Source organism: Schistocerca nitens, chromosome 1 (assembly GCF_023898315.1).
Source record: "Schistocerca nitens isolate TAMUIC-IGC-003100 chromosome 1, iqSchNite1.1, whole genome shotgun sequence".
In the NCBI taxonomy this organism is placed as follows: Eukaryota; Metazoa; Arthropoda; class Insecta; order Orthoptera; family Acrididae; genus Schistocerca; species Schistocerca nitens.
In genome coordinates this window covers 948,223,546-948,249,821 of record NC_064614.1, presented here as the reverse complement: position 1 = coordinate 948,249,821, position 26,276 = coordinate 948,223,546, and the positions used below count along the sequence as shown (strand labels likewise).

At 40.3% G+C, this 26,276-nt stretch overlaps 1 protein-coding gene across 3 annotated transcripts in view; it reads left to right on the top strand.

Annotated features, from left to right (window-relative positions):
- LOC126194409 (myoneurin-like) overlaps positions 1–26,276 on the top strand; it is a 128,455-nt gene that overhangs the window by 75,913 nt on the left and 26,266 nt on the right. For all 3 annotated transcript variants that reach the window (XM_049932764.1, XM_049932763.1, XM_049932765.1), the window contains exons 6-8: positions 8,916–9,113; positions 11,962–12,120; positions 19,637–19,786. In XM_049932764.1, coding sequence (XP_049788721.1) covers positions 8,916–9,113; positions 11,962–12,120; positions 19,637–19,786 — 507 coding nt within the window. The remainder of the gene's footprint in view (positions 1–8,915; positions 9,114–11,961; positions 12,121–19,636; positions 19,787–26,276) is intronic.

Here is a 26,276-nt window from a genome sequence, read left to right as displayed (position 1 = left end):
GGGTGGACCTCTTGTTGTTGTTTAAATTGTCGATTATTTGCACTCCATCCTGTTCCACTATGTTCTTTACTTCTACAATCCCACTCTCATTGTCCCACTTTCTCACACCTCTTATGTTCTGGTTGTCAGTGTCTTCATACATGATCCAAATGTTCACACTGATAATATTGAGTGTTCCACACAGTCCTCTTGTTAATTTCGTTTGGTCACATTTGTTAAAATTGATTAATCTGATGTATTTTGATCTTAGTGGCAGTCCATGTATTTCTTGTTAACTTTATCTCAAGACATATATGACACATAACATATCTGTCATGTTATTCCTGCCATGAAGATGGTTAAAAACCAAAACTGGTTGCAAATAAATATTGTTATAGACAGTACAATGGCACACATTTTTTAAAGTTTGTACATGCTGTTGATTTTCAGACATGTGTTGGTTTGTGATCAACTGGATCCTGTCTACTCCATATTTCCAACAGCTCTGTCAGTTCAAACTTATCTTGTATACAGGCAATCGTTCATCATGCAGGTGGCTGTTTTCCAAACTTTTCTGTCACTGCCTTTGTACTTCATGATTTTTGTCATACTTCCAGTATAACATAAATACAGCCTTGAATTCCACAAATGATAACCTCAACTCAGCCATAGTTTCTATTTGGCTGTCATTCACTGTATGGGTTCACTGTGCATCCCCAACTAACTGCACATGCAAAGCACAGTTTCCCAGCACCAATTGCCCTCAGAAAATTTAATAGTTACACTAAAGCAAACCATGGAAACTCCACGTAAGAATATCAAAAATATAGGAAAAGATAGATTGCTATTTGCTGTAAAGGTGACATGCTAAGTTGCAGACAGACAAATATAAAAGGCACTTACACTTGAGCTTTTGGCCATAGCCTTCATCAGAAAAAGGGAAACACACACCATTCATGTTGTGGTTGGCAGGAGAGCCAACCCCATGTTACTAGAGGAGGCCGAAAGGCACGCGTTTTAGCTCACGCAGGCTGGTATGAGGTCTGGAACAGGACAAGGAAATTAGAATTTAGAAAAACGGATGTAGCTGGTGGAATACTTAACTTTAATCCATTAATGATGAACGTCGCTCTTGGCGGTAAATGATTCACAATATCAATAGTAACTGAATATGGCACCTTGCTAGGTCGTAGCAAATGACGTAGCTGAAGGCTATGCTAAACTATCGTCTCGGCAAATGAGAGCGTATTTTGTCAGTGAACCATCGCTAGCAAAGTCGGTTGTACAACTGGGGCGAGTGCTAGGAAGTCTCTCTAGACCTGCCATGTGGCGGCGCTCGGTCTGCAATCACTGAAAGTGGCGACACGCCGGTCCGATGTCTACTACCGGACCACGGCTGATTTAAAGGCTACCACCTAGCAAGTGTGGTGTCTGGCGGTGACACCACATTCCTCCCCCCGCAAATCGGCGTACGGTTGTGTTATAAGGCTTCCGCCCGGCGTGGGGAGGACCCCATGTTGACGTATGCAACGAGGTGGGGAGCCTAACAACAGGCAAGGCTGTGCCACCCGCACCCTACCATTCGGACTGCGGGGAGCTAGGAAACACCTGAAAACCTGCTCCAGGGTGCACGCCAACATGCGATGTATGCACCCGTAGAGAGACAGGAGTGGCCAAAGCGTCGACCTCCATCGGGCCGGGGCACCTGACGGGCGAAGGCGACACATGGTCCGGAACGGAAAGAGTTCCATGTCGGAGGACAACTGGTCCCGGGAAGCGATCGGCGGTGCGTGACCCAGGGAGGCGCCTGGCGGCTGCAGTGAAGCATCCACTGCGGGCGTCGCTGGCGGGAGAACAGACGGCAGCGGCGCGTCGCCATGGGGCAAAATGGAAGGCAGCGTCGGTAACACATGGGGCTGAGGTGAGCCAGTAGATGGGTCCCCAGGGCGCTGACCGGATGGCACCGTCGCTGAAAGCAGACGGGGAGCGGCAGATCCCGTGCGACGACAGAGGCGCAGCTGATTGAGATGCCGACGCACCTCACCAGAGGGCCCCAAAACCAGATACATAGCGCGGCCGAGGCAGCGAAGAATGCGCCCTTCGAGCCAACGCCGTGAACCCCGATAGTGGCGATAGTAGATAACGTCGCCTGGAGCAAAAGCAGGTGTCTGCTGATGCACAGGAACCTGATGCGGCGGATGTAGCAAAGACATCAAGGTTCGATGATGATGACCGTGGAGCAACTCAGCCGGTGAGCGAGCATCTCGGGGCTGAGAGCGATACGAGGACAAAAAGAGCAATAACGCGTCCTCCCGAGAATGCCACTCTTTCAACTTCAACATCTGTGACTTGAAAGTCCTGACCAATCGTTCAGCGGCACCATTTGACTGTGGCAAAAACGGCGCGGACGTCAGATGTTGAATACCATTGGCCTTACAGAATTACTGAAATTCTGCGGACATGAATTGTGGGCCATTGTCGGGAACATTAGTCTGTGGAAGACCTTCAATGCAAAAGATAGCAGATAAGGCTTGGATGCTGGCCGATGACGTTGTGGAAGACATCCGGACAACAAAAGGAAAATTACTGAATGAATCTACCACAACCAACCATCGAGCATTCCAGAATGGACCAGCAAAATCGATGTGTAAGCGTTGCCAAGGGGAAGTGGCTTTTGGCCATGCAAAGAATTTCCGCGGTGGTGCTGATTGTTGTTCGGCACACACCATGCAAGAAGAGCACATTTTCGTAACCGCGGCATCGATTCCAAACCAAGTACAGTGCTGACGAGCAAGTTGTTTTGTTCTCACTATACCCCAATGTCCTTGGTGGAGAAGCCATAAGACAGAGGACTATAACAAACGTGGGACCACGACCCTGGACTGATCATTATCAGAACGCAACAGCAAAACACCACGTCGAACGAAAAGTCTCTCCTTGTGAGCAAAAAATCGGCGAACCAACATGTCCCCGATCCGTGACTTTGACAAGGGCCATTGCGTAGCAACAAAACGCAGAACGTTAGCAAGGACAGGGTCGGCAGCTGTGGCCGTAGCTACACGACGAAAATCAATCGGAAACGATTCGACTACGTCATCGGTTTCCGCATCAATGAACATGCAAGCAAGTTCGGAGGAATCGAATGCTCTATCCTCAGCAACAGGCAAATGGGACAACGCATCGGCATTTCTGTGCTTAGCAGTGGACTGATACAAGATATCGTAGCGGTACTGCGAGAGGAAAATAGACCAGCAAATGAATTTCTGCGCTGTACGTGGAGGTACAGGCTTGTTCAGATGAAAAAGTGATGTCAAAGGTTTTTGGTCTGTGATTATGGTAAAATGACAACCATACAAGAAGTCATGAAACTTTGTAACACGAAATACTAGTGCCAATGCTTCTTTCTCGATCTGTGAATAATTTCTTTGCGCAGACGAGAGCAATTTGGATGCAAAGGCAATAGGGCGATCGTACGATCCATCTTTGTGCGCAAGCACAACACCGATCCCGAAATCCGATGCGTCCACTATCAACAAAAGGGGCTTCTGGGGATTGAATGGCATAAGGCAAGTATTGGAAAGCAACGCCGATTTCAACTGGCGAAAAGCTCGTTCGCATTCCGTCGTCCAGATGAACGGAACACCTTTACGGCGTAAGCGATGAAGCGGAGCTGAAATGGAAGAGGCGTGTGGAACATATTGGTGATAATAGTAAATTTTTCCCAGCACACTCTGTAGCTGCTTCAAATTCTGCGGTGAAGGCAAGTCTTGTATGGCACGGAGGTGCTCGGGACTGGGATGTATGCCTTGGGCATTGAGTACATAACCCAGGTATGGCAAGTCACGAGCAAAAAACACACATTTGTCCTTCCACAAGCGAAGACCATTTTGTCGCAAGACCTGAAATAATGTTCTGAGATTGGCTAAATGTTCTTCTTCCGTCTTTCTGGAGATCACAATATCGTCCAGATAGTTTGCTGCAGTAGGGACCAACGCACAAACAGTTTGTAGATATTGCTGAAACAATGCAGGGGCGGATGCACACCCGAATGGCAGTCGTTTGAGTTGATACAACCCAAGATGCGTGTTAACCACCAAAACGCGCTGGGATTCTTCGTCCACCGGTATTTGCAAGTACGCATCTGCTAGGTCCAACTTCAAAAATATTTACCCGGGCACAGTTTGTCAAAAATATCTTCTGGGCGGGGTAAAGGAAAAGTTGCAGTCACTAGTTGTGGATTCACTGTTGGCTTGAAGTCCACACAAAGTCTCAATTTTCCGGAAGGTTTTGGCAAAATTACTAAGGGTGATGCCAAGAGAGAAGCCTGCACACGTTCAATTACACCTTGTGATTCCAAATTGTGTAATGTTTTTGCGAGCTCATCACGCAATGCGTGGGTAACATTGCGCGCTCTGAAAAATTTTGGTTGCGCGTTTACTTTCAGTTCCAAATGTGCTTTATAGTTCGTAGCGCAACCAAGGCCCGGTGCAAAAATGTCTGCAAATTCTTCACATAGACGAGAAACACTGTTAGAAGGCACAGTCTGGTTCACTGACAGGGCCTGATTTACTATAGACAAGTTAAACAACTGAAATAAATCAAAACCAAACAAGTTCACTGCAGTAGAAGAACGAAGGACATAACATGACACAAGTTTTGTTTGTCCTTTGTATGTTGCAAGAAGGTTGCACTGTCATAGCACAGGGATATCTTGACCTGAATAACTAGTTAACATTTGCGGCACGCAACAGAGGTGTGCCCAGCAGTTTGTAAGTGTTTTGATTGATCAGTGAAACTGCAGCCCCGGTATCGAGCTGGAATGGTATCACTTTGCCGTTAATGTCCAAGTCCACAAAAAGTTTATTGTCCTGCTGACGACAAGAGCGACTGTCTCGTGCAACATGAACTGACACTGGTACATAATCACTTGCGACTTGACGGGATTTCCGGCGATGTCGACTATTGTGGGACCAACACAGTCACTGTTAGAGAGAGTGGCACTGAGCGGAGTGGAATGAACCTCATGAATTTCCATGGGCGAAGTTTCACGAGCCTGAGTATCCTTGGTTCGAATCCGGCGTGAAGCAAAGGGCCTGGAATGGTTGTGAGTTTCCGATCTGAGCTTTTACTGGCAAAGACTCTGAACATGTCCTTTTTTATTACAATAAAAGCAAATAGCTTGGCGTGACGGGCAATTCTCACGCGAATGTCTAGTAGCGCACCGCGGGCAGGATTTGAGCACTACATTTGCTTGCCGGCGCGGCACACGTGGCTGAGAGCCTGGCGGCAGCTGCGTAGCCGGGCGCGAGGACTGTTTAATGTTCCGTGCAGCTCGCCCGGCGGACCAGTTAACCTGACACACGGGTGGCGAAGTTTCAAATGATTCCTGAGCAAAGTCAAGTGTGTCCTGCCGATCCAATATGTCCATCACTTATTGAAGGGAGGGATTGACTTGTTTCAAAATTTGTTCCCTCATACGAACATCAGAAACGTTCTGTGCAATTGCATCACATACCATAGTATCTGAATAAGGGAGTCCACATTGACACTCAAAAGCACAATCCCTAGTAAGGCCTTGCAAGGTTGCAACCCACTCCCGATTAGTCTGACGTGCCGTATGTTTTGTACGAAAGAAGGTATACCTTTTTGCAACTACATTGACTGATTCTTTGAAATATGCATCTAATACAGACAAAATTTCTTTGTAGGACAGAGTTGCTACGTCGCGTCGGGGTAATAATTTGACTATCACATGGTACGTTTGTACACCGACCGATGATAAGAGATAAGGCTGCCGCTCATTACCTTGAATTCTGTAGGCGGCGAGATGGAATCCAAATTGGCGTGACCACTCCGTCCAGCTTTCCACTGCAAGGTTGAAAAGTTGGTGCAACAGCGTGTTGTGGCTGCGTTAGCAGTGGAGCGGCGGCTGCCGCATCGTTTTGCATTGCACGTTGACCCTGGACAAGCTGTCCAAGGGCATCCAGTAATGCCTGCGTCTGCTGATTCTGTAAGCAATAAAATTCGGACAGTATATCTGGAGATTGTGGCGAAGCCATTACACAAGCAAATCAGGGCAGTTTAGAGAAGAACACGGTTTTGCCTCATCGCCAGTGTTGTGGTTGGCAGGAGAGCCAACACCGTGTTACTAGAGGAGGCCAAAAGGCACGCGTTTTAGCTCACGCAGGCTGGCGTGAGGTCTGGAACAGGACAAGGAAATTATAATTTAGAAAAACAGACGTAGCTGGTGGAATACTTAACTTTAATCCATTAATGAGGAACGTCGCTCTTGACGGTACATGATTCACAATATCAATAGTAACTGAATATGGCGCCTTGCTAGGTCGTAGCAAATGACGTAGCTGAAGGCTATGCTAAACTATCGTCTCAGCAAATGAGAGCGTATTTTGTCAGTGAACCATCGCTAGCAAAGTCGGTTGTACAACTGGGGCGAGTGCTAGGCTGTCTCTCTAGACCTGCCGTGTGGCGGCGCTCGGTCTGCAATCACTGATAGTGGCGACACGCCGGTCCGATGTATACTACTGGACCACGGCCGATTTAAAGGCTACCACCTAGCAAGTGTGGTGTCTGGCGGTGACACCACAATTCATTCACACAGTCACAAAGGTCACAACTGTCATGTTGTAGTGCATGATCTGCAACAGGATACTGTGTGTTATCAGTATAGACCTGCTGTCTATGGCCATTCATCCTGACTGATAACTGGGTGGTAGTCATGCCAGTATGTAAAAGGCTGAACGATGTTTGTGTAATAGCTGGTATATATGACACATTTCATTTTACAGGTGGTTCTTCCTTTGATAGTATGTGTTTTGTCAGTTACAGGGCTAGTATAGATTGTGGTTGGAGGGTGCACTGGGGAGGTCGTGCAGCAGCAGTGGTCACAGGGATAGGAGCTATATGGTAGGGAGATGGTTCCAGAAGGAGTGTAGGGTCTGCCAAGGATATTGTGGAGATTGCTAGGGTGACAAAAAGCTATTCTGGGTGGGGTTGGCAAAATCATAGTAAAATGGACCTCATTTCAGGGCATGATTTTAGGAAGTCATTGCCTTGTTGAAATAACTGGTTAATACATTCAAGGAGAGAGTAATATTGGGTGACAAGTGGTGTAGTCCTAAGTTGTTTTTTGGAGGGATCAGCAGTACCAGGATTGGATGTAATGGCCAGGGAAATCTGCTTTTGAACTAGGCTGGTGGGGTAATTATGCCAAGTGAAGGCTGAGGTGGGAATGGTGGTGTATTACTGTAAAGAGACTGCATCTCGATAAATACGTTTTCATCAAATACCAAGTCTGAGTGGGAGGGAACATTTCACATGGAAAGCATGGAAACTGTCAAAATGTAAGTACTGTTGTTTGTTAGCAGGTTTAATGTGGACAGAAGTGTGTACCTTTGGTGAGGTATTGCTGATCCCTCCAAAAAACAACTAAACAACTTAGGATTACACCAATTGTCACCCAGTATTATCCTGGTCTTGAATGTATTAATCAGCTACTTCGACAAGCCTTGACTTCCTAAAATCATGCCCTGAAATGAGGTCCATTCTGTCTGAGATTTTGCCCATCATACTTAGAATAGCTTTTTGTCACTCTCCCAATCTCCACAATATTTTTGTCAGCCCTATGCTCTTTCTGCACCCATTTCCCTACCCTATGGCTCCTACCCCTGTGACTGTGCCCACTGCAAAACTTGCCCTATGCAACCTTCTACCACCACCTATACCAGCCCTTTAACTGGCGAAACATTTACTATCAGAGGGAGAGCCACCTGAGAAACAACACGTGTCATATACCAGCTGTTATACAAGCACTGCTCAGCCTTTTACATGTCGGCATGACTACCACCCAGTTATGTCAGGATGAACGGCCATAGACGAGGGTCAATACTGACAACACACAATATCCTGTTGCAGATGATGCACTACAACATGACAGTCATGATCTTAGTGCCTGTTTCACAAACAGACAATCTGGATTCTTCCCCCAGACACCAGTTTCTCAGAGCTCCGCATGTGGAAACTGTTGCTACAACATGCCCTTGTTTCTCGTCTGGCCTTACTTTATGTTAATTTCTTTGGTCTCAGCATTTCTTCACAGTAACTATTCCATTCTTCACATTGTTTTAGTTTTCTACGTCATTTTCTGATCTGTCTATTTTTCACCATCCCCCTCCCACCTCTACTAGATACAATGCACTTAGGTTTTCACTCTTATTAAATCATGCAGGATGTTTCAAGCAGTAATCTCTGTCGTGAGTATTATCCTTTATTTCACCTTTACGCTTTCATATTTTCAAATCTCATCTGGTGTAGTCCCCAACAATCAGTTTTTCCTTCTCATCCCGTGAGACCCTGACTCGGGTCCTGAATGACTTTTCTTAAATTCCTCCAGTCCTTTTCTTTCACCCCTCTTCCTTCCCCTTCAACCCTTCTACCAGAAGAAGGAGCCACTGGCTTGCATACACCGCTTGGTGAGTAGATTTTTTTCTCTATCCTGATGCAGAAGTGAAGAAATATTGGCAAAGGAATGGTGTTTGTTTGGTACAAATACACACACGAAACAGCCACACTTGACGGACATAGGCAATAGCTGCATATACATATACTTGAGTTTGTTTCCCAAAATCTCCCCCCCCCCCCCCCCAAAAAAAAAAAATAAAGCTTTTACCAAAAATAAACATGTGGTGTTATTTTAAGTCACCAAAAGTGATTTTTCTGCTTGTACAATGTTCTTGAACAAATTTCTGAAATGTATATTGTGGAACCATTACTAATGTATGTGAAAGAATGCACCAATGGATACATCGTGAAGTACAGTATGTGAAACTTAGCTCTGAGAAATGCAGGAATTACTTTAGCAAGAAGTAGTATGCACTAGAGTTTATGTAATAAATGCAAATATTTCCTTCCTGTTACAGGAAAGCTGAAGTTGTGCCACCTATGCACATTTACAACTAGTGATATATCTCAGCTGGAGCAACATATGGCTGCAGTCCATGCCCGCGAAATGTCATATAAATGTGGCCTCTGTGGCTTTGTGTGTCATCTTAACAAAGATTATTATAGCCACATGAAGACAGAACATTTCCAGGGACCACCTTTCAAATGTGATACCTGTAAGTCGTATTGTGTCTGTTGGGAAAGAGCCGATTACAATTATGACAAGAGAGGCTGTTTTTCTTACAACTTTGTTTTATTTATTTATTTTTTTCAGAAGTAGATTTGGATTCTTGCTTCAGATTCAGATGAAAAACAAAATAAATAATAAATGATGAAATAATGTTTACATTATTGATGCTCTGCAATTACAGTAGCTTTAATCCTTTGATTGGCTTTTGTAGCTGCCACAGTCACCTGCGCAAAAGTAAGTGTCAGAGAGCACTAATGTATGGGAAAGCATAGCTTTAATATATAGTTCAAGGTGTGCTAATCTGACTACAATTTCAGTTAACCTCTCATCTGAGCGTCTTCATTTATTAAACCCCATTACTGTTTTTTCTTTCTGTTCTGTACCCCCTGTCTTTCTCTCAGAATTTGAATGTGAGTAACTAAAACATTTCGTTGGAGTCTTTTTTTTTATCTTGTAGCATATCTTTCGTGCTCCATGCTACTCATACCTTCTGAGACTAATTTATGTCCTTAAAGTATGAATATTATCTGACATACAATTTGCGAAGATATTTTTTCCCCTGTGACTGAAACTGATTTTGGTTGTGTCAGGTGGATCCTTTCCATCATATTCTCTCACTAAAATATGCTGAGTTATTTGGACATAGTGTAACTAACAGCAGGGAGCAAGCACAGCTTCAGAAATGCACAAAAATAAATAAATAAATAAATAAAACCTGGATATGATAGTGATTACAGTCAATGGAACAAGTGCAGATAACCATTCACCATACAGTTGAGGCATTGGGCACTCAGTAGGCATGTGAACAATAATGAAATATTTGCTGAGCTTCCACAGTGGCTTAATTTGAAGCAGAAACTATGGACAACTCTTTCCTTCAAAAAATTATTGCATACAGTGAGAGAGAATACTTTCAATATGAGTCTACCATGAAATAATGTAATACCAAACACAGTGGCATAGTGAGGGAGGCCATGGAGTCTATCACGCCTCAGGTGCCACTTGTGCTGGGGTGCCAAATGGTATCCAAGACAAAAAATATTTTCTGGAAAATATAATAATTATTATATATTATATTACAATATGTGTTTTTGGAGGGGAGGAGTGGTTGGCATCAACAAAGTGTAGTATTTGCACCGGGTGCTGAGGAGGAGGAGATGTTGGTGGTGGTGGGCGCACCAATAAAGTGTTGTGCCCAGGGTGCCGGGGGGTTGGGGAGCAACAAAGTGTCATGCCCCGGGCCCCAGTTATGTTCACTATGCCGCTGACCAAGTGGTTGGAAGTTGACAAGCAGAATTATCAAAAGTGCAGATAATTAAATCTGATGAAGATGTCATGTCTGTTAAATGTGTTAACACACAAAATATACTCAATTTGTGTTATCTTTCATTTTTTTGTTTCCATGAGCAAGTAGCACATTGATGTGGAATGTTACAGTGACATTTATTTCATCAAAAATGTGAGGAACATTACAACAGTATAATTTTCAAATGGCTTTCAATTTTTGGTATTAGATTGATTAATTGCAAGCAATATTTTTTTCTGATATGTGCAACTTTTCCTTAGTGTTAACTGACAATTCTCTGGAAAGGTGGTACATTTCATTTGTTTGTAATTGTGCCTAGTAGTAATATCACTGTTCCCACTTTTATATCAATGTTAAACTGTTTAACTATAATTGAAGGACTGATGTTCAAGAATTTTTCTGGATGAAATACTGCATAGAAACTAAAATGCCCTGTGCTTGGATATTGCACAATTGGTTTGCAACATTTGTGTCAAAGGCCTTTTTAAGATAAGTGATCCACAAGCCAAGCACCCATATCTTTTTATTTTCATTTTTAATGCAAAGGAAGATGCTTTTATAAATAATAATATAATATAATGTATGATATCATAATTGTGTGTTTGCAGGAATAAAAGCTGCAAAACAATTATCATCATTGTAGTTATATTCTTCTTTATACCTTACAAAATACTTTTTCTTTCAGAATTTAACAATGGAATGAGTAAAGGTAACTACTCACAGTGTAACCAAGTCAGGCAACACATTGGTTGATGTCTAGACTCACATTTGGGAAGTGGAAGTTCAAATCCCTCTCTTAGTGTCCATTCTTAGGTTTCTATGGTTTCCTTGAATTGCTTAAGGCAAGTGCTGAAGAGGCGCATATGGATAAGAGATCACCAATTACATTTCCATTCTGTCTTCATCAGAGCTATTATGCAATCCGTAACAACCTCATTGTGGATGCTACATAAAAACCTTCCCAGCTCCATTTCACTCACAGTGTAGTTGGGGCCCTGAGTGGTAGAACATAGATAATTTTTTGAACAATGTCCTTCATTTAAAGTAACACACTAAAACACACACACACACACACACACACACACTAGTGCAAAGATGTTGATCTGACATGCAGCAGCCACCTTTCTAACTTTCCATGCCTCAACTATTGGTAATTGCGATTACTTTTACTGTTTCCACTGCTTGTATTTCACCCAGACCTTCAAAGTAACATATTGATTTTTCCAGGCTCAGAATACTTTCAGTTGATGCATTCCCAGAATACATTGTAAATGGCTGAAATTCAGTAATAATAGATTTATCACAAATTTCTGATATCACAATATTTGGTAAAATATGTTATGTTGGGACTGCAGTAGGTTTTGCACTTTGTTTATAGTAGAATAGCACACTAAAATAGAGAACAAGTCACTTTCAGACAATAATGCAACTATATTTCACAATAGTGAGAATAAAAATGTTTTATTGCATTTACTCTGCGCATTTTCTGTTGTTGTTTTTATTTATTTATTTTTATTTTATTTTCTAGGCAGTTATACAGCTGATAAGATCCAGCAGCTCCTCTCTCATCGACTGCAACATTCTGATGAGCCACTGTATAAGTGCCAGCAATGTGATTATGAGTGTCGTACCCGCAGCAGTCTCCTCTTACATATGCACAGTCATGCAGGCGAAAAAGCCATGAAATGTAAGGCCTAGCTTAATAAAAGTTTAAAAATTTAGAATCATGTGTAATGAAGTTTTGAGTTGTGTTAGTTCAATAGGATGTTTTTGCCAGGTATTGTTTCAGAGTTGCTTGTTCATCAGAAATTCCTAATAATGATAATAATAAGAAATGTTTTTAAGAAAAGCATGGAGTGTTTAATGAGCACTGTTATACTTCATTTACAAATGCAAAATTGAATTATTAACTAGAAGAGTTTGATACAAAAGACGTATTCATATATGATTTGGAGGTTACGGTGGACCAACAACAATACAAGAAACTTCCTTCTTTCATTCCAAGGAGAAATTAGAAATTAAGTAAAGGAGTTTTTATCATTGCTCACTGAATAGAACTAGTATCCAACGGCAGACAGACTCATAGAAAAGATGATTACCAGCTGATCTTCTGTACAAAGTATTTTGTTACAGATATACCCAACACATATGAGCACTTTGGCCTGAAGTCAATGTGAGGTGTAGTTTGCAGTAATTTGTAGACTGCAGAGGAAATGCTGATAAATTAAATATGTACCACAGGCAAATGGTGGAGACCATGGCACAGGACAACATGTAACATGGTCATTGATGATCAGTGTCTTTACAAGACCACTTTAAGAAATATGTGTAGAATCTGGTAGTAGCTGTAAGCAAACTTTGTGACTGTTGTTGATCAGTTTGTGTTTGTAAGTACAGTATGATTTGCGCATTCATATGTGCCAGTTGCTGTAAATTGATGTAGTCAAGAAATTTGTATCTGTGTTTGGTATGCTGATTCCTAAGGTATTGACTTGTTGTAAACTCATTTTTTTATGTGACTTGTAAATAAAGAGTTGTGTTAGACTCCACATAGCTGCCTATTACTGTCATTGATGACATCAGTAGAGAGGTGATATGCGTACTGTTGATGAAGAACTATTCAAAAGAAAATTTACAACATGTTAGAGCACATACGGATTAGACATGTGAAAAGTAGTGGCCAGTGCTCATTTTATATGTTTTACAATTTTTTTGTACCATATGAATAGTTGGCCAATAATTAAAGAGATATAATATGAAAAGGAAAAAAAAAAGCCCTGCCCAGATCCTTAAACCTTAACATTATTGTTTGCATGTAATACCCATTCATTCTGCTGACTTTGTTGTTTTAAAATCAAATATCCTCCAGTTAGAGGTTCTGTTCTATACCTTTTGAGCTACATATAAATTTTCTTGGAGTTAAAGATTTGTATTGCACTAGTTAAAACTTGATCTTTCAAACTTGCACACCATCTTCATCAGCAGGACCTGTCTGTTTTGCAAAACCAAGCTGTGACTCTTATACAGTAGTGTTCTGACTTACTATTGGTGGAGAGACATTGTCTGGAGTGAGATTTGCATGTACAGGTGCAAAAAACAGACAGCGTAGGTTGTGCAGACTCATCTCTATCTACCAAGCCAGAAGGCAACAGAGACCATCCCCAATAGGACCATTTCAAATAGAAATGATGGTGCTTCAGACATTCTCTTACTCTTACCACCTGAGGGTTCTGTCCTGAAAGTGTAAGAGATTTGTCCATTTTCCACATTTGTGAAAGCAAATCCCCAGTGATGTCATTTCATCAATAGTAAACTTACCAAAAGATGTGGGGCAGTCGTTAGCACTCTGGACTTGCATTTGGGAGAACAATAGTTCAAACCCACATCCGCCTATCCACATTTAGGTTTTCCATGGTTTAGGGAAATCATTCCAGGCAAATGCCAGGGTGGTTCCTTTGAAAGGGACAGCTGATTTTCTTCCCCATCCTTGACATAATCTAAACTTGTGCTCTGTCCCTAATGACCTCAATGTCGACGGGACATTAAACCCAATCTTCCTTCTTCCTTCCTAATAATGAAACTGAACACTGAGAAAATTTTATGGGTGGATGTCACCATAAAAAACTGGGAGGCCATACTTATTAAGCTACTTCAAACAGTTTATTGTATTACATTATAAATATGGATTAACAAGGGCAAAGAAAGACAGGAGGATTAAGGAGTAATTTAGAGAATAGAGAAGCAGCTGTATGAATATCAAGAGCACAGATGACAAGCCAATACTATACAAAGAATGAAAGCTGAAAGGAATATGTAGAGTGTCTATATACAGGAAACAAACTTGAGGACAGTGTTATAGGAAAAGAAGAGGGGAAAGTAGTTGAAGATGAGGTATGGTACGGCAAGAAGAATTTGACAGAGCACTGAAAGATCTAATGGAAACAAGATCTCTGGGGTAGATGACATTCCCTCAGACTTATTGAGATCCTTGGGAGAGCCAGGCATGATGTGAAATAGGGCATTACCCTATCCCTGATGTTATTCAATCTGTATATTGCGCAAGCTCTCAAGGAAATAAAGGAAAAACTTAGACAGGGAATTAAAGTTCAGGAAAAAAAAGGCTTTTACGTTTGCCAAAGACATTGTAATTCTCTCTGAGATGTCAAAAAACTTGGAAGAGCAGTTGAATAAAATGGATAGTGTCTTGAAAAGAGATTATAAAATGAACATCAACAAAAGTAAACAAGGGTAATGGAATGTAGTCAGATTAGATTAGACAATGCCAAGGAAATGAAATTAGGAAATGACACACTATAAGTAATCAGTTTTGCTACTAGGGCAGCAAAATAACTGCCAATGGCTGATGTAGAAGGGATATAAAATGCATACTGACAATAGCAAGGTAATAATTGCTGGAAAATAAGACTTTGTTGACATATAAAATAAATGTAAGTGTTAGGATGCGTTGTCTGAAGATATGTATTTGTTTGGAGAGTAGCTTTGTATGGAAGTGAAATATGGATGACAAGCATTTCAGACAAGAAGAGAACAGATACTTTTGAAATGTGGTGCCATACATGAATGCTGAAGATTAGATGGATAGATTCAAGAACAAATGAAAGGTTGCTGCATTAAATTGGAAAAATGATTTATAGCACAAATTGACTAAAAGAAGGGATCTATTAATATGACACATCATGAGACCTCAAGGAATTGTCAATAACAACTAATGGACCACATCATTTCAACCACTTTTTTTCTGTGATCTTTAACATTGGCCCAACATTCTTCCATTCTTGTTTGATGTTCTTGCTTCTTTTTTTGGTGAATACCTTACCTGTCTTCCTCTTGTATTTTGGTTGGAAACTCTGTTGTCCATCAAGTTTCTTGTATGGAAATACATGTTTCATGTCATATGAGGTCCATAGCCCTTGCATGTCTTTCTCCACTTCTTCATTGCTTTTAACTATTATTGTTATTTTTCAAAAAGTAGATAATAATTTGACTTTACAACTTTTCAGATCTCTTTTCTGTCAAGTAATCATTCAAAGAAATCCTCTTTTCTGATTGATACCTGTAATTTTCTCTTCACGGGAATGTAGCTCATAGTTTTGCCTTTTGTACTCTATATTTTCTTTGAATTAGCCGGAGATCTTTCTCAGAATCTTCAATTATTTTGCATTTGTTTGTCCTGCTGTACCTTTATTATGGATTTTGAGGCTTTCTGCTGCATGTAGTGCATCAGGGATGAATAATTGTGCAGCACTGTTTAAGGTAGGCATTGGTGGATACTGATCATTTATAATAAACACCATTGTTACCATCAAACAATGGAAAATCCAGGAAGGACTGTAGCAGTATTATGAAAAGGATAGTTGCTACTCACCATAAAGTGGAGCTGATGAGTTGCAGATTGGCACAACAAAAATACTGTCAGAAAATGACATGTGTGTGTGCGCTCACTCACTCACTCACTCACACACACACACACACACACACACACACACACACACACGACCACAGTCTCTGGCAACTGAAGTCAGACACCATGGTCATATGTGTATGTATGAGTTTTGTGTGTGCATGTACATGCATGCGTGTGTGCGTGTATGTGTGTGCATGCACATCTGTTGTCATTTTTTGTTGGCCGAAAGCTCATTTTGTGACAGTCTTTTTGTTGTGCCAATCTGCAAGTCAGCATCTCCACCTTCAGTACAGTGTAACATCATTCCTATCTTGTTGAAACATGAATGATAGGGTCCTTTCTCAGATATATTGAACTTTATCCAATATGCTAGGTCTTTAAAATTTTCTACCTGCTTTATTTTTCCCCCAATCTGCCAGTATTGTGTATGGAGTGTGTGAAGAATGACTACTTAAGTGTCTCTGTGCATAGTAAAATTAATCTAATTTTGTCTTTGTGATCTCCATGAGAGTGATATGTAGGAGGCTGAAGAATATCTCTGGATTCTTCATTTAATGCTGGCTCTTGTAATTTTGTAACTAGGCTTTCCGGAGATAATTTACATTAATCTTCAAGACTCTGCCAATTTAGGTTTTTCAGTTTTTCTGTAATTTTTTTCCACAGGTTAAACTGACCTGTGAACATTCATGATGCCCTTCTTTTAATATTCCATGTTAATCCTATTACATACAGGTCGCACAGCTGGATCAATATTCTAAGATCAGATGTACAAGTGAATTGTACGCAGTCGCCTTTGCAGACTGGCTGCATTTTCCCAATACCCTGTGAATGAACTGAAGTCTGTCTCCTGCCGTACCTATGACTAAGCCTATGAGATAATTCCATTTCACATACCTACAAATCGTCAAGTCTGGATATTTGTAAGAGTTGACTGATTCTAATTGTGAATAATTACTGATATTTCAGTCATATCAAGATCTGACAAAATTTGTCAACCTTTTTTTGGACAGTATTTCATTATAGAAAACTGTATTATCTGCAAAAAGTCTAATGTTACTATAATGTTATATGCAAGGACATTATATACAACGTGAACAGTGAGGTTCCCAAAACAATTCCCAAGAGCATGCCTGAATTTACTTCAACATCTCTCAGTGACTCTCAATACAAGATAACCTGTTGCGTCCTTGCTAAGAAATCCTCAGTCTAGTCACATATTATGCTTGTTATCCCACATGATATTCCAATTTTCTGTCTGATGTCTTGTGGCAACCTGTTTTAGACTTTTGCATCAGGATTCTGAACCTTAGTTAGTGCACAGTGCATAGGGAACTTATTTTTACTTCAATATTGTAGTTATGAATTTCCTAGTTTGTCATAAATTCATTGTTAGTATTAATGACAAATGCCATTTAGAAAATAAATGTAATGGCACATTAGTGTAGGAATCCTAAGACCTTTGAAAAGGTTTCTGCACTCTCAGCTTTATATAATACTCTTACTGCAGGTTTCTGTGGAATAAATAATTTTTTGCTGTAGCTATATTGTCCTAAAATATTATGCCACAGCATAGCATTAAGTGTAAGTAAGCAAAGTATTCCAGCAATCCCATCTGTATATGAACACAATGAGAGAGACTTCTAAGTGAAAAACAGGCAGGACTGAGTGATGTGATTAACCTATCCAACATGCTGGTGCCACCTCAACTTCTTATGTGTCCAAGTGCCTTGGAACTTCACACATGGAGTGAGCCTCATCCAGTGTATACTTATTACTTTGTACTTCTACTTTCAAACTTAATCTTATTCCTACTTCCAAAAACTCTCCTTAAAAAATTTTACTTTGTAGGTACCACAATTAAACCAATTATGCTGTTTAGAGTAACCACTTCCATAATTAAAATGTAGTTACAGTTTTTAAATCTCTCTTTACAGTGACTTCTTTGATGCCCAAATTTGTAAAATGTCATTTGCTCAGATAATTTTTAACTACATATTGTTTCCAGCAGTCATTGGGTATTTATAATTTCCATTCAGTTATGGGTAAATTTTATGTACAACAATTTGTTTTTATTATATACACTGATTTTTATAAACAGTTTAATCTATGATAATCACTGTACAGTTAAAGTTATTAAAAAAAATCAAGCTGTTATGCCATGATCAAGCTGATTTTCTTGATAAACCCGTCAGTATGACAGCACAAAAAATTTCAATCTTTGTAACATTTCTGGTGATGAAAGCTTATATTTTATAACCATATACTCAGAACACTTCAAAAGTAAAAATTGTAATCAGTAACAAATGCACAGGGGATTTAAGAAGTAGGAAATATACATTTATTGTTGAATAGAGTGCAATATTAAAATGATGAAATAACTAAGCTTTTGCTTCATTATTTGTGCTATAGCAAGACCTAACTTTGTTTGCTTTGTGACAAACTAGCACAGCACAATTAAAGGCACAACTTTATGTGAAGTTGGTATAAACACAAAAAATAAATAAATAAAGTGCATCCACCTACCCAGCATACGGTCTATGTCATGGCATGGTATACATGATCAATCAGTGTTGATCAGAATTTACATCTGCCTATCCACATATTTGTAGAAAAATGTGCAGCACTGGAGGGCTAGCTACTTGAAACATTGCTCATGTCATTTACTAGCTGACATGCATTCACAGCACAGCATTCTACATTGGGATGGCCTCCACCAAACTGGCAATACACATGAATGGGTGCTGATGATGTGTATGCCTTGGGGATTTCCAGTACCCACTTGCTGATCATGCTATACAGCTTGTCTGAGGATACCTTAGTAGTTGCTGTACCACAAGTTTAGTTTCGATCCTGTCACCCAGTAACATTTTCCCTGATCTCAGAAGATGAGACCTTGCTGTCCAATATATTTATTCTCTTATCTCGTCTTCCTCCTTGCCTCAACCTACATTAACCTACCTCCAGTATTGCTTTGTAAAATTTCATTTTCTGCCTTTGTTCATGACCCTTTCTTCTCCATTTACTATACTTTACTTGTATTACTCTCACCTCCTTCCATACTCAAGTTTACTTATCAGCCTACAACACCCTCTTCTCTTGTCATCTCTGAACTGCTGGTGACTGCTTTCTCATGTGGTATCTTTGATCTCATAGTCTATTTTATGTCATTTTGTTCATATTTAGGTCCCTCATTGACCTGAATCCTGAATGCTCTGTTCTCCCTCCCCTCCTGCAATCTTCTTTTCTCCACTGAAATAATAGCTTGTAGTTTTAGAAAAATACAAACACTATACTCAGATTTACAGCTCCTGATGGTAAGTACAGGCCAATTCATAAGTTTCTGGATGAATTTAACAGATTTCTGAATGTATTTATTCTTGTCTTACAATTAAGAGCACAGTTATCTATTGCCTTGCAAAGATTTATATAATGGTACTGGAAGAGTGTGGCATTTTTATTGTTCTATATCCCTGTATTTTTTAAATTGAAAAAGCCTCTAACCAGCTGACAAACCTATGCACAAAGCTTCAATTGGTTTAGTTAATGTTTGTCTGTCCCAGAAGAAACTAAAAGTTTACCAAATCTGGAAATGAAACTATTTTCTGGCTTTAGAAAAATGAATTGTATTTACTGACCTCTATGATTGCTCCCAGGCACAGAAAATCTCCTTTTCATTTTCACAAACTGGTTTCAGTTATGTAATATTTTTAATAAACTGTAAACAACCAGAGCTAAATAAGAAAATATTTGAACCAGATACAATATATTATCATTCCAGGTGACATTTGTGGGAAGGCCTTCTCCAATACCACCAGCTTAGAACATCATCTCATCACTCACAGTTCAGATCGGCCATATATGTGTGATTCTTGTGGATTTTCTACTAAATATATGAGTCATCTGATTGCACACAAACGAATTCATACAGGTATGTAATCTACCAATCTTTATAGAAAAATGATGAAATTTTATCAGTCTTCATGGGAAGGTATATGTAAAGCTTCAGAGAGGCCAAAATAAAACTGGTCCAGAAAATATTTACAATGGATCTGATGTGGGTTTGGGCATTGTTAACAAACTTTGAGCATATGTGACCTTTCAGTTCGAAAAATCACAGGGAGAGAGATCAGGTGATCAAAGTGACTAGCAGACTGTACTGCCTCCACTGACTGTCCTCTGCTCACCGAACACCTCATGCACTCACATCAAGATTGTCAAAGTGGTGTGAGTTGTTGATCCATCTTTCTGAAAATATCCATACAATCATTCATCTTCTACTGAGTTGAGCCACATATGGATTAAACAGTTCCTGGACATACCACTTAGAATGAAAGAGTTTGGTGGAAGAGATTGTGGAACAGCACTTCAAGTACTGATGAGGATTTTCTCATGCTAATGGAATGTGTTCTGTGAAGTCACATACCCAAACAGGCTGAACCACACCTCGTGAAAGGAAATGAAAAACTGAGCATCCAAAAGTACTGTTACCACTTAACTCAGAAATCGCCAGCTGAACTCACCATGCAAAAGTTTGTCTGTACGATTTAACTCCTGCACGGTAATAAATTTGTAAAGATTCAGATTAAGGTCATTTTTGATAATGTTTTGACATGTCAATCTCCTAATTCCCACTTGCACAGATAAATGGCATTGAAATTTCATCATATTTTGTCTGGGCTTTCCATCACTTGAGCAATGTTTTCTGGTGTTTGAATTGTTTTCAGATAATTACAGTTTTGGCTATCACAGAGCCCATTTTGTGCCATTTTGCTAGTAAGTTTTGCATTGCAAACTTTGCTGGAGCTTTTGTAACAACACTTCCTATCTTAAACATTTGCGCAAATAATTCTACCATTTTCCATGAACTGTGCTTTGCATAACACTCAACAGTGAAAATGCACTGTTTTAGCATGAGCAATATTTTGCATGACTTCAATATTAAAACATGTCTGCTCTTCTCGTGCACTCAAGTGTACCGGCAATGGAAAGCGCTCGGGACAGAGCATGTGGGTGGTGTACAAGTGCAGACGTGTTACAACAACTGATTGGTTCATTGGAATTACAGTTTCCAGCATTTTCTGTGATGGGCAGCTCTCCTGTTCATCAACAAGGACCAACTCCATGTCAGTCTTATAAATATGTTCCAGGACAGTTTTGTTTTTCCCAGCCTGTATAATAGTTTTCAGAAAGACACTTAGCAGAATGTAGGAGGCTTCAGAGCTGGGAACAACAAAGGCTTAAAGCTATTACAGCTGTACTTGTGACTGGAAAGCAGACAGGATAAATTCAGATATATTCTTGAATGAAATTGGAGGAAGACAACACCAACACAAGGAAAGCGTTACTGACCTGTTTGATGTTGGTTAAGTCTTGTGGAATTTTTTCTTTAGTCTTCCCCTGTGATTAGTTGATGTGGTGAACAGTTATTGAATAAATGTACACAACACTGTAGAATTTACATTTTCGTTCTGTTCCTGTTTATTGACACTAAACTTAGTTACAATGGTCAACTTATTTATAATTTGTTGTTAGAGATTTCATGACATAAGTTGCTAATCTACACAAACTGCAAGTGGCCTTTCTAAATTATCAACAGGCAAAAACTAATAACTATATAATGTATAACATATACATGGTCATATATTGAATGCTCACCCATGACAGCCTGAAAATTACTTAATGGAATATATACTCAACTTAAAATATACACTCATTGAAAACTTGTTAATGACATAGAACTAACATACAAATGTGTGAATGCCTATGTATAGATGCGGAAATTACAGAAATGATAAAATGTTAAAATATAAGTCTATTACAGTTTAGATATTACCATAAAAACAGAAATGGTAAAATATAAAAACACAGAAAAGCCAGTGAAATAAACTTGTTCACCCAAAAGCTGTATAATTAGAAAATGGCAAAAGGTACTGTTTTATGAGTGGGAAGTTTTAACATACAAAGGGGTCTCTGAAGCTTGCTAAGATTTTTCTTGGGGCTCCAGGGGCTTCAGTTGCTGTGGCTGTTGCTAAACTCTAGTTGTCTTTTGCAAAGGATGCCCTTTCTTAAACGCCAATAAATCTTTTCATATTGTCATCATATTTGAATGTTCATTTCCCACTAACTGACAAGTCTTCCTGCAATGTGCTGCAGGATTGTGTTACAAATTGTTTTGATAGTCAATAGTGTAGGTTAGTGAAATTTACTGGTCACATTCTGTAATTTCATCCCCTAATAAAATATGCAGAAACAAAACAAAGAAAACAAGTAAACACAAAAATGTCAATCACTAACCCAAATATTACTTTGAAAATAGTTGTGCTTAACTAGCTCTGCTGGAGGTGGTACACAATTGACTTTGTGTGACTGCTGTGGTTGAACTTTGAAATAAATTCACACATTAACTTTCAGGAGATGATACACATGTTAAATTCTAGTAAAAATGTCACATTGTGCCATGCTTGGAACCATAGGCACTGGAGACTATTTAACACATTCACAGCCATGAGGTTGCCAAAGGCCTGATGCCATGGCCTGGTAGTGAAATGTCCATCACTATGTGTGTGGCAATCTATGTGTTAATGGAACATGGTATTTAGCTACTTATATTGCAAGAAAGTGGAAAAAAAGGAAACTTGTGGAAAGCAAGAAACATTGGTTAGAAGAAGTTCTTACTAGCGTTCATTGAAATGGTGTCTAGCATGAGAAAAAATATAATTCATGATGTTACTAAATATTTGTGGGTAAAAATATCAGAAATAGTGTAATGTTAAACACTATAATTTTTTCCCCTGTGGTGTTGTCTTTGCAAGTGTCCATACTTTAAAACACTGTAGAAAGCGAACCACTGATCAGAATGATGTCAAATTTGAACAGCACATTAATGATGCAAGGTGGGACTGTCATGGGGAAAAACTACTTTAACCAATAGATGGTGCTGTAAGCTTCAGAGTACACATACCAACAGACATGCAGGACATGGCTGTTCCTCAGTTTGCTTTGACATGTCCAACATGACTGTCTCCATGGAGGATCACACACTGCTGGTAAAGCTTTTTTATAAGAATGGTGTCTATATGTCAATAGCCCTGCAGAAATTCTGGACATTCAGGGGTATGAAAAACAGGCATAGGTGTGATGTCTGCTAAGGATCTGGAAAAAAGAATTACAAAATTTTAAATGACAAGTTTTTAGCACTTCATTCTGTCCCTGCAAACGTAAGTGTACAGTGGAATATAAGCATTCCATGTGACTAGTATTTGTCATTATTGTTACTCTTTGACATTTGTGAAATATAGACGATTCCATGCCTCTCTTAACAGTTAATTGTGCAGCCTTCCTTCCTTGCAAGCTATCTTGTGTAGATGTGTTTTATGTGGAAAAAAAATCTTCAATTCTACCAGATACCATATATTTGGTGACCACAATGATAACACAACAAAACGACCCCATCAGCTTCAGCGTTCTGCACCACATCGTAACATGAACGTTCCTTACATCTGCATCAGCCGGGCCGCACTCGTTTTTGCACGAAAACGGACAATCCACCAGTCACCACACAGCCAGCTAAAAGCAGCACAGTTAACAGGGTTACAATTAAGTCCATGCTATTCCAACAACATAACCTGCTGTTGTGGTTTGCGCAGCTTGAAAGCCAGTTCGTCCTTGCACAGATATCAGCAGACGAAACAAAGTATAGTTATGCAGTCGCAGCACTACCAGAGGACTTAGCTGCTGATGTACAAGATATCCTTGCTGCACCACCCAATGCCGAATGTTATACGTCTATTGAGAATGCGCTAGTGACGCACTTATCACAATCGTAAGTGAAGTAACCAGAGAAGCTTTTTTGGACTGAGGAGCTCAGTGATTGAACCCCGTCTCAACTTTTAAGTCACTTGTGCACGCTGGCAAGCAACACAGTAAGCGATGACATGCTGTGCAATATATTTAGTTGTCTCGAGTACCCTCTGAAACTCAAAAAATTGTGACAGTGTGCATGGATGATTTAAATGCACTAGCGCAAACAGCAGACAGGATTTTCGAGATGTATCCCACAGCAAATGTGTCAACATGACACATGGCAAGAGAGTATGTCTGCAGTGGCACTAGCATTGCTCCAGTCGCAATTAGCAGAGCTTACCATGCAAGTAGCCACATTACACACGACGCACACACATCATCGACCATGCCTCTGGTTGTCAAGAAGTTGTAACTGCTTGCCGTTGACACAAAATATGTGTTGACACCACAATAAATTGGGCAACAACACGCGAAACTGTACACCACCATGCAAATGGAAACACGAAGTGGAAAACGAAGCAGCAACAACTACTCATACCATTAATGTATGTGGACTTTTTGCCACAGTCTGCAACACGAAAGTACAAACCTAGTGGACACAGGGGCAGAAGTGTCCGTATAACTGGTAACTCATGCATCACATCGGAGCTGCAACGATTATTGTATATTTGCCGCTAACAACTCTAAGATTAAAACATACAGTTAGGTCACATTGTTCCTTATGCTTGGCTACGCTGTACATTTGAGTGACACTTCACGGTGGCGGATATATTGCAGCCTATCATAGAAGCTGATTTTTTATCTTTTTATGATCTGATACTTGACATCCGACACAAGCTGCTGATTGATTCCACTACAACCTACATACTCCAAGGAAGGTGTGTTGCATCACTCCGATGAGGGTACGTGTGGTAGCAGGCGATGCACTGTACACATGATTGCTAAAAGAATTTCCAAAAATCATGCAGCAGTTGCCTACTCTCCTGTTGGTTAGACACACAACAGTACATCACATTTTAGCCGCACCAGGCCCGCCATCTCACGCTGGGCCTAGGTGTTTGATGCCAGAGCAGTTGCGAATGATGAAGCAGGAATTCCACAGCATGCTGTCAATGAGCATTTGCAGAGTTTCGAGTAGCAGTTGTGCCGTTCCAATCCATGTGGTACCCAAGAAGAGGAACGGAAGGTGTCCATGTGATGATTACTGACAGCTCAATGTGAGGACCATCCTGGATCGGTGCCCAGTGCCACACGGAAGACTTCTCTCCCAATGTTCATGGAAAGGCAATATTTTTCCACTGTTGATCTAGTGCAAGCATATTATTAGATCCCCACTGCCACAGAAGAGATCCCGAAAACACATAAGATATCCTGAAGACAGCAGCGACAACACTTTTCGGTCTATTCGAGTTCACTAGGATAACTTTTGGTCTGTGCAATGCAGCATAGATGTTTCAACGTTTCATGGATGAGGTCATTATTGGCTTTTACTTCTGTTATGTTTATGTAGATGATATTTTGGTGATGTCTGCAACGGAAGAAGAACGTTTACATCATCTGGCTCAGATATTTAATCGTTTACACACACAAAGCTTAGAAATTAATCCTTCAAAGTGTACTTTCGGAGCGAGGGAAGTGCTGTTTCTGGGTTACATGGTAGGCGTGTATGGTATTCAACTGCCACAAGATAAAGTGAAAGCCATAGACAAGTACCCTCGCAACATTATAGTCACAGAGCTACACCAGTTTTTAGGGTTCATACATTTTTACCAAAGATCTGTATACAATTACACATCGATAACAGTGCCCCTGAATGAATTTCTTAAGGGCACACCAAAGCCAAACAATAAGTTGCATTGGACAAGGGAAGCAGTTGATGCTTTTTATGCTGTAATAGCAGCAGTTGCAGAGGCTGCACAATTAGCACACTCCATAGCACAAGCTCCACTTGCACTTATGGTTGATGCCTCACGGCCGTTGGCACTGTAATGCAACAACTGGTCGAGCATCGTTGGCTGCCCATAGTATTATTCAGTTAGAACTTGTCACCTTCATAGCACCAATAGTCGCATTTCTGTCACCGAATCACGAAAATGTGCATGTCGATATCATAGGCCCGCCTATAGTCTCAGAAGGCTATAATTATTGTCTTACAGTTGTGGATCAATTTACCAGGTGGCCCCATGAAGGATATCAGACCCGAAACCATGACACAGACATTTTTTCACGGTTGGATCACCTGATTTGGTGCACCACAACAGGTTATCACAGACCATGGACGACAATTTGAAGCCTTCCTTTTCAGAGTATTAGCTACATTATTAGGCATGAAGTTTATATGCACCACAGCCTATCATCCTGCATAAAATAGTTGAACACCTTCATCACCAACTGAAAGCAGCTCTATGATGTCACATAATGCAGAATTGGATGGAGACAGGAAACCGATATGTCTGGCAGGTTAATTCTTGCACAGCATGGCAGATAATACAGTCGATGCATCAGACTTTGGTACTAGATTATGAGAGGACATAAGTCAGCGGAGACCAATGGCACCCAGAAGTCAGGCTGGGAGACATTCATTTGTGTTCACAGATCTTGAGAACAGCACACAT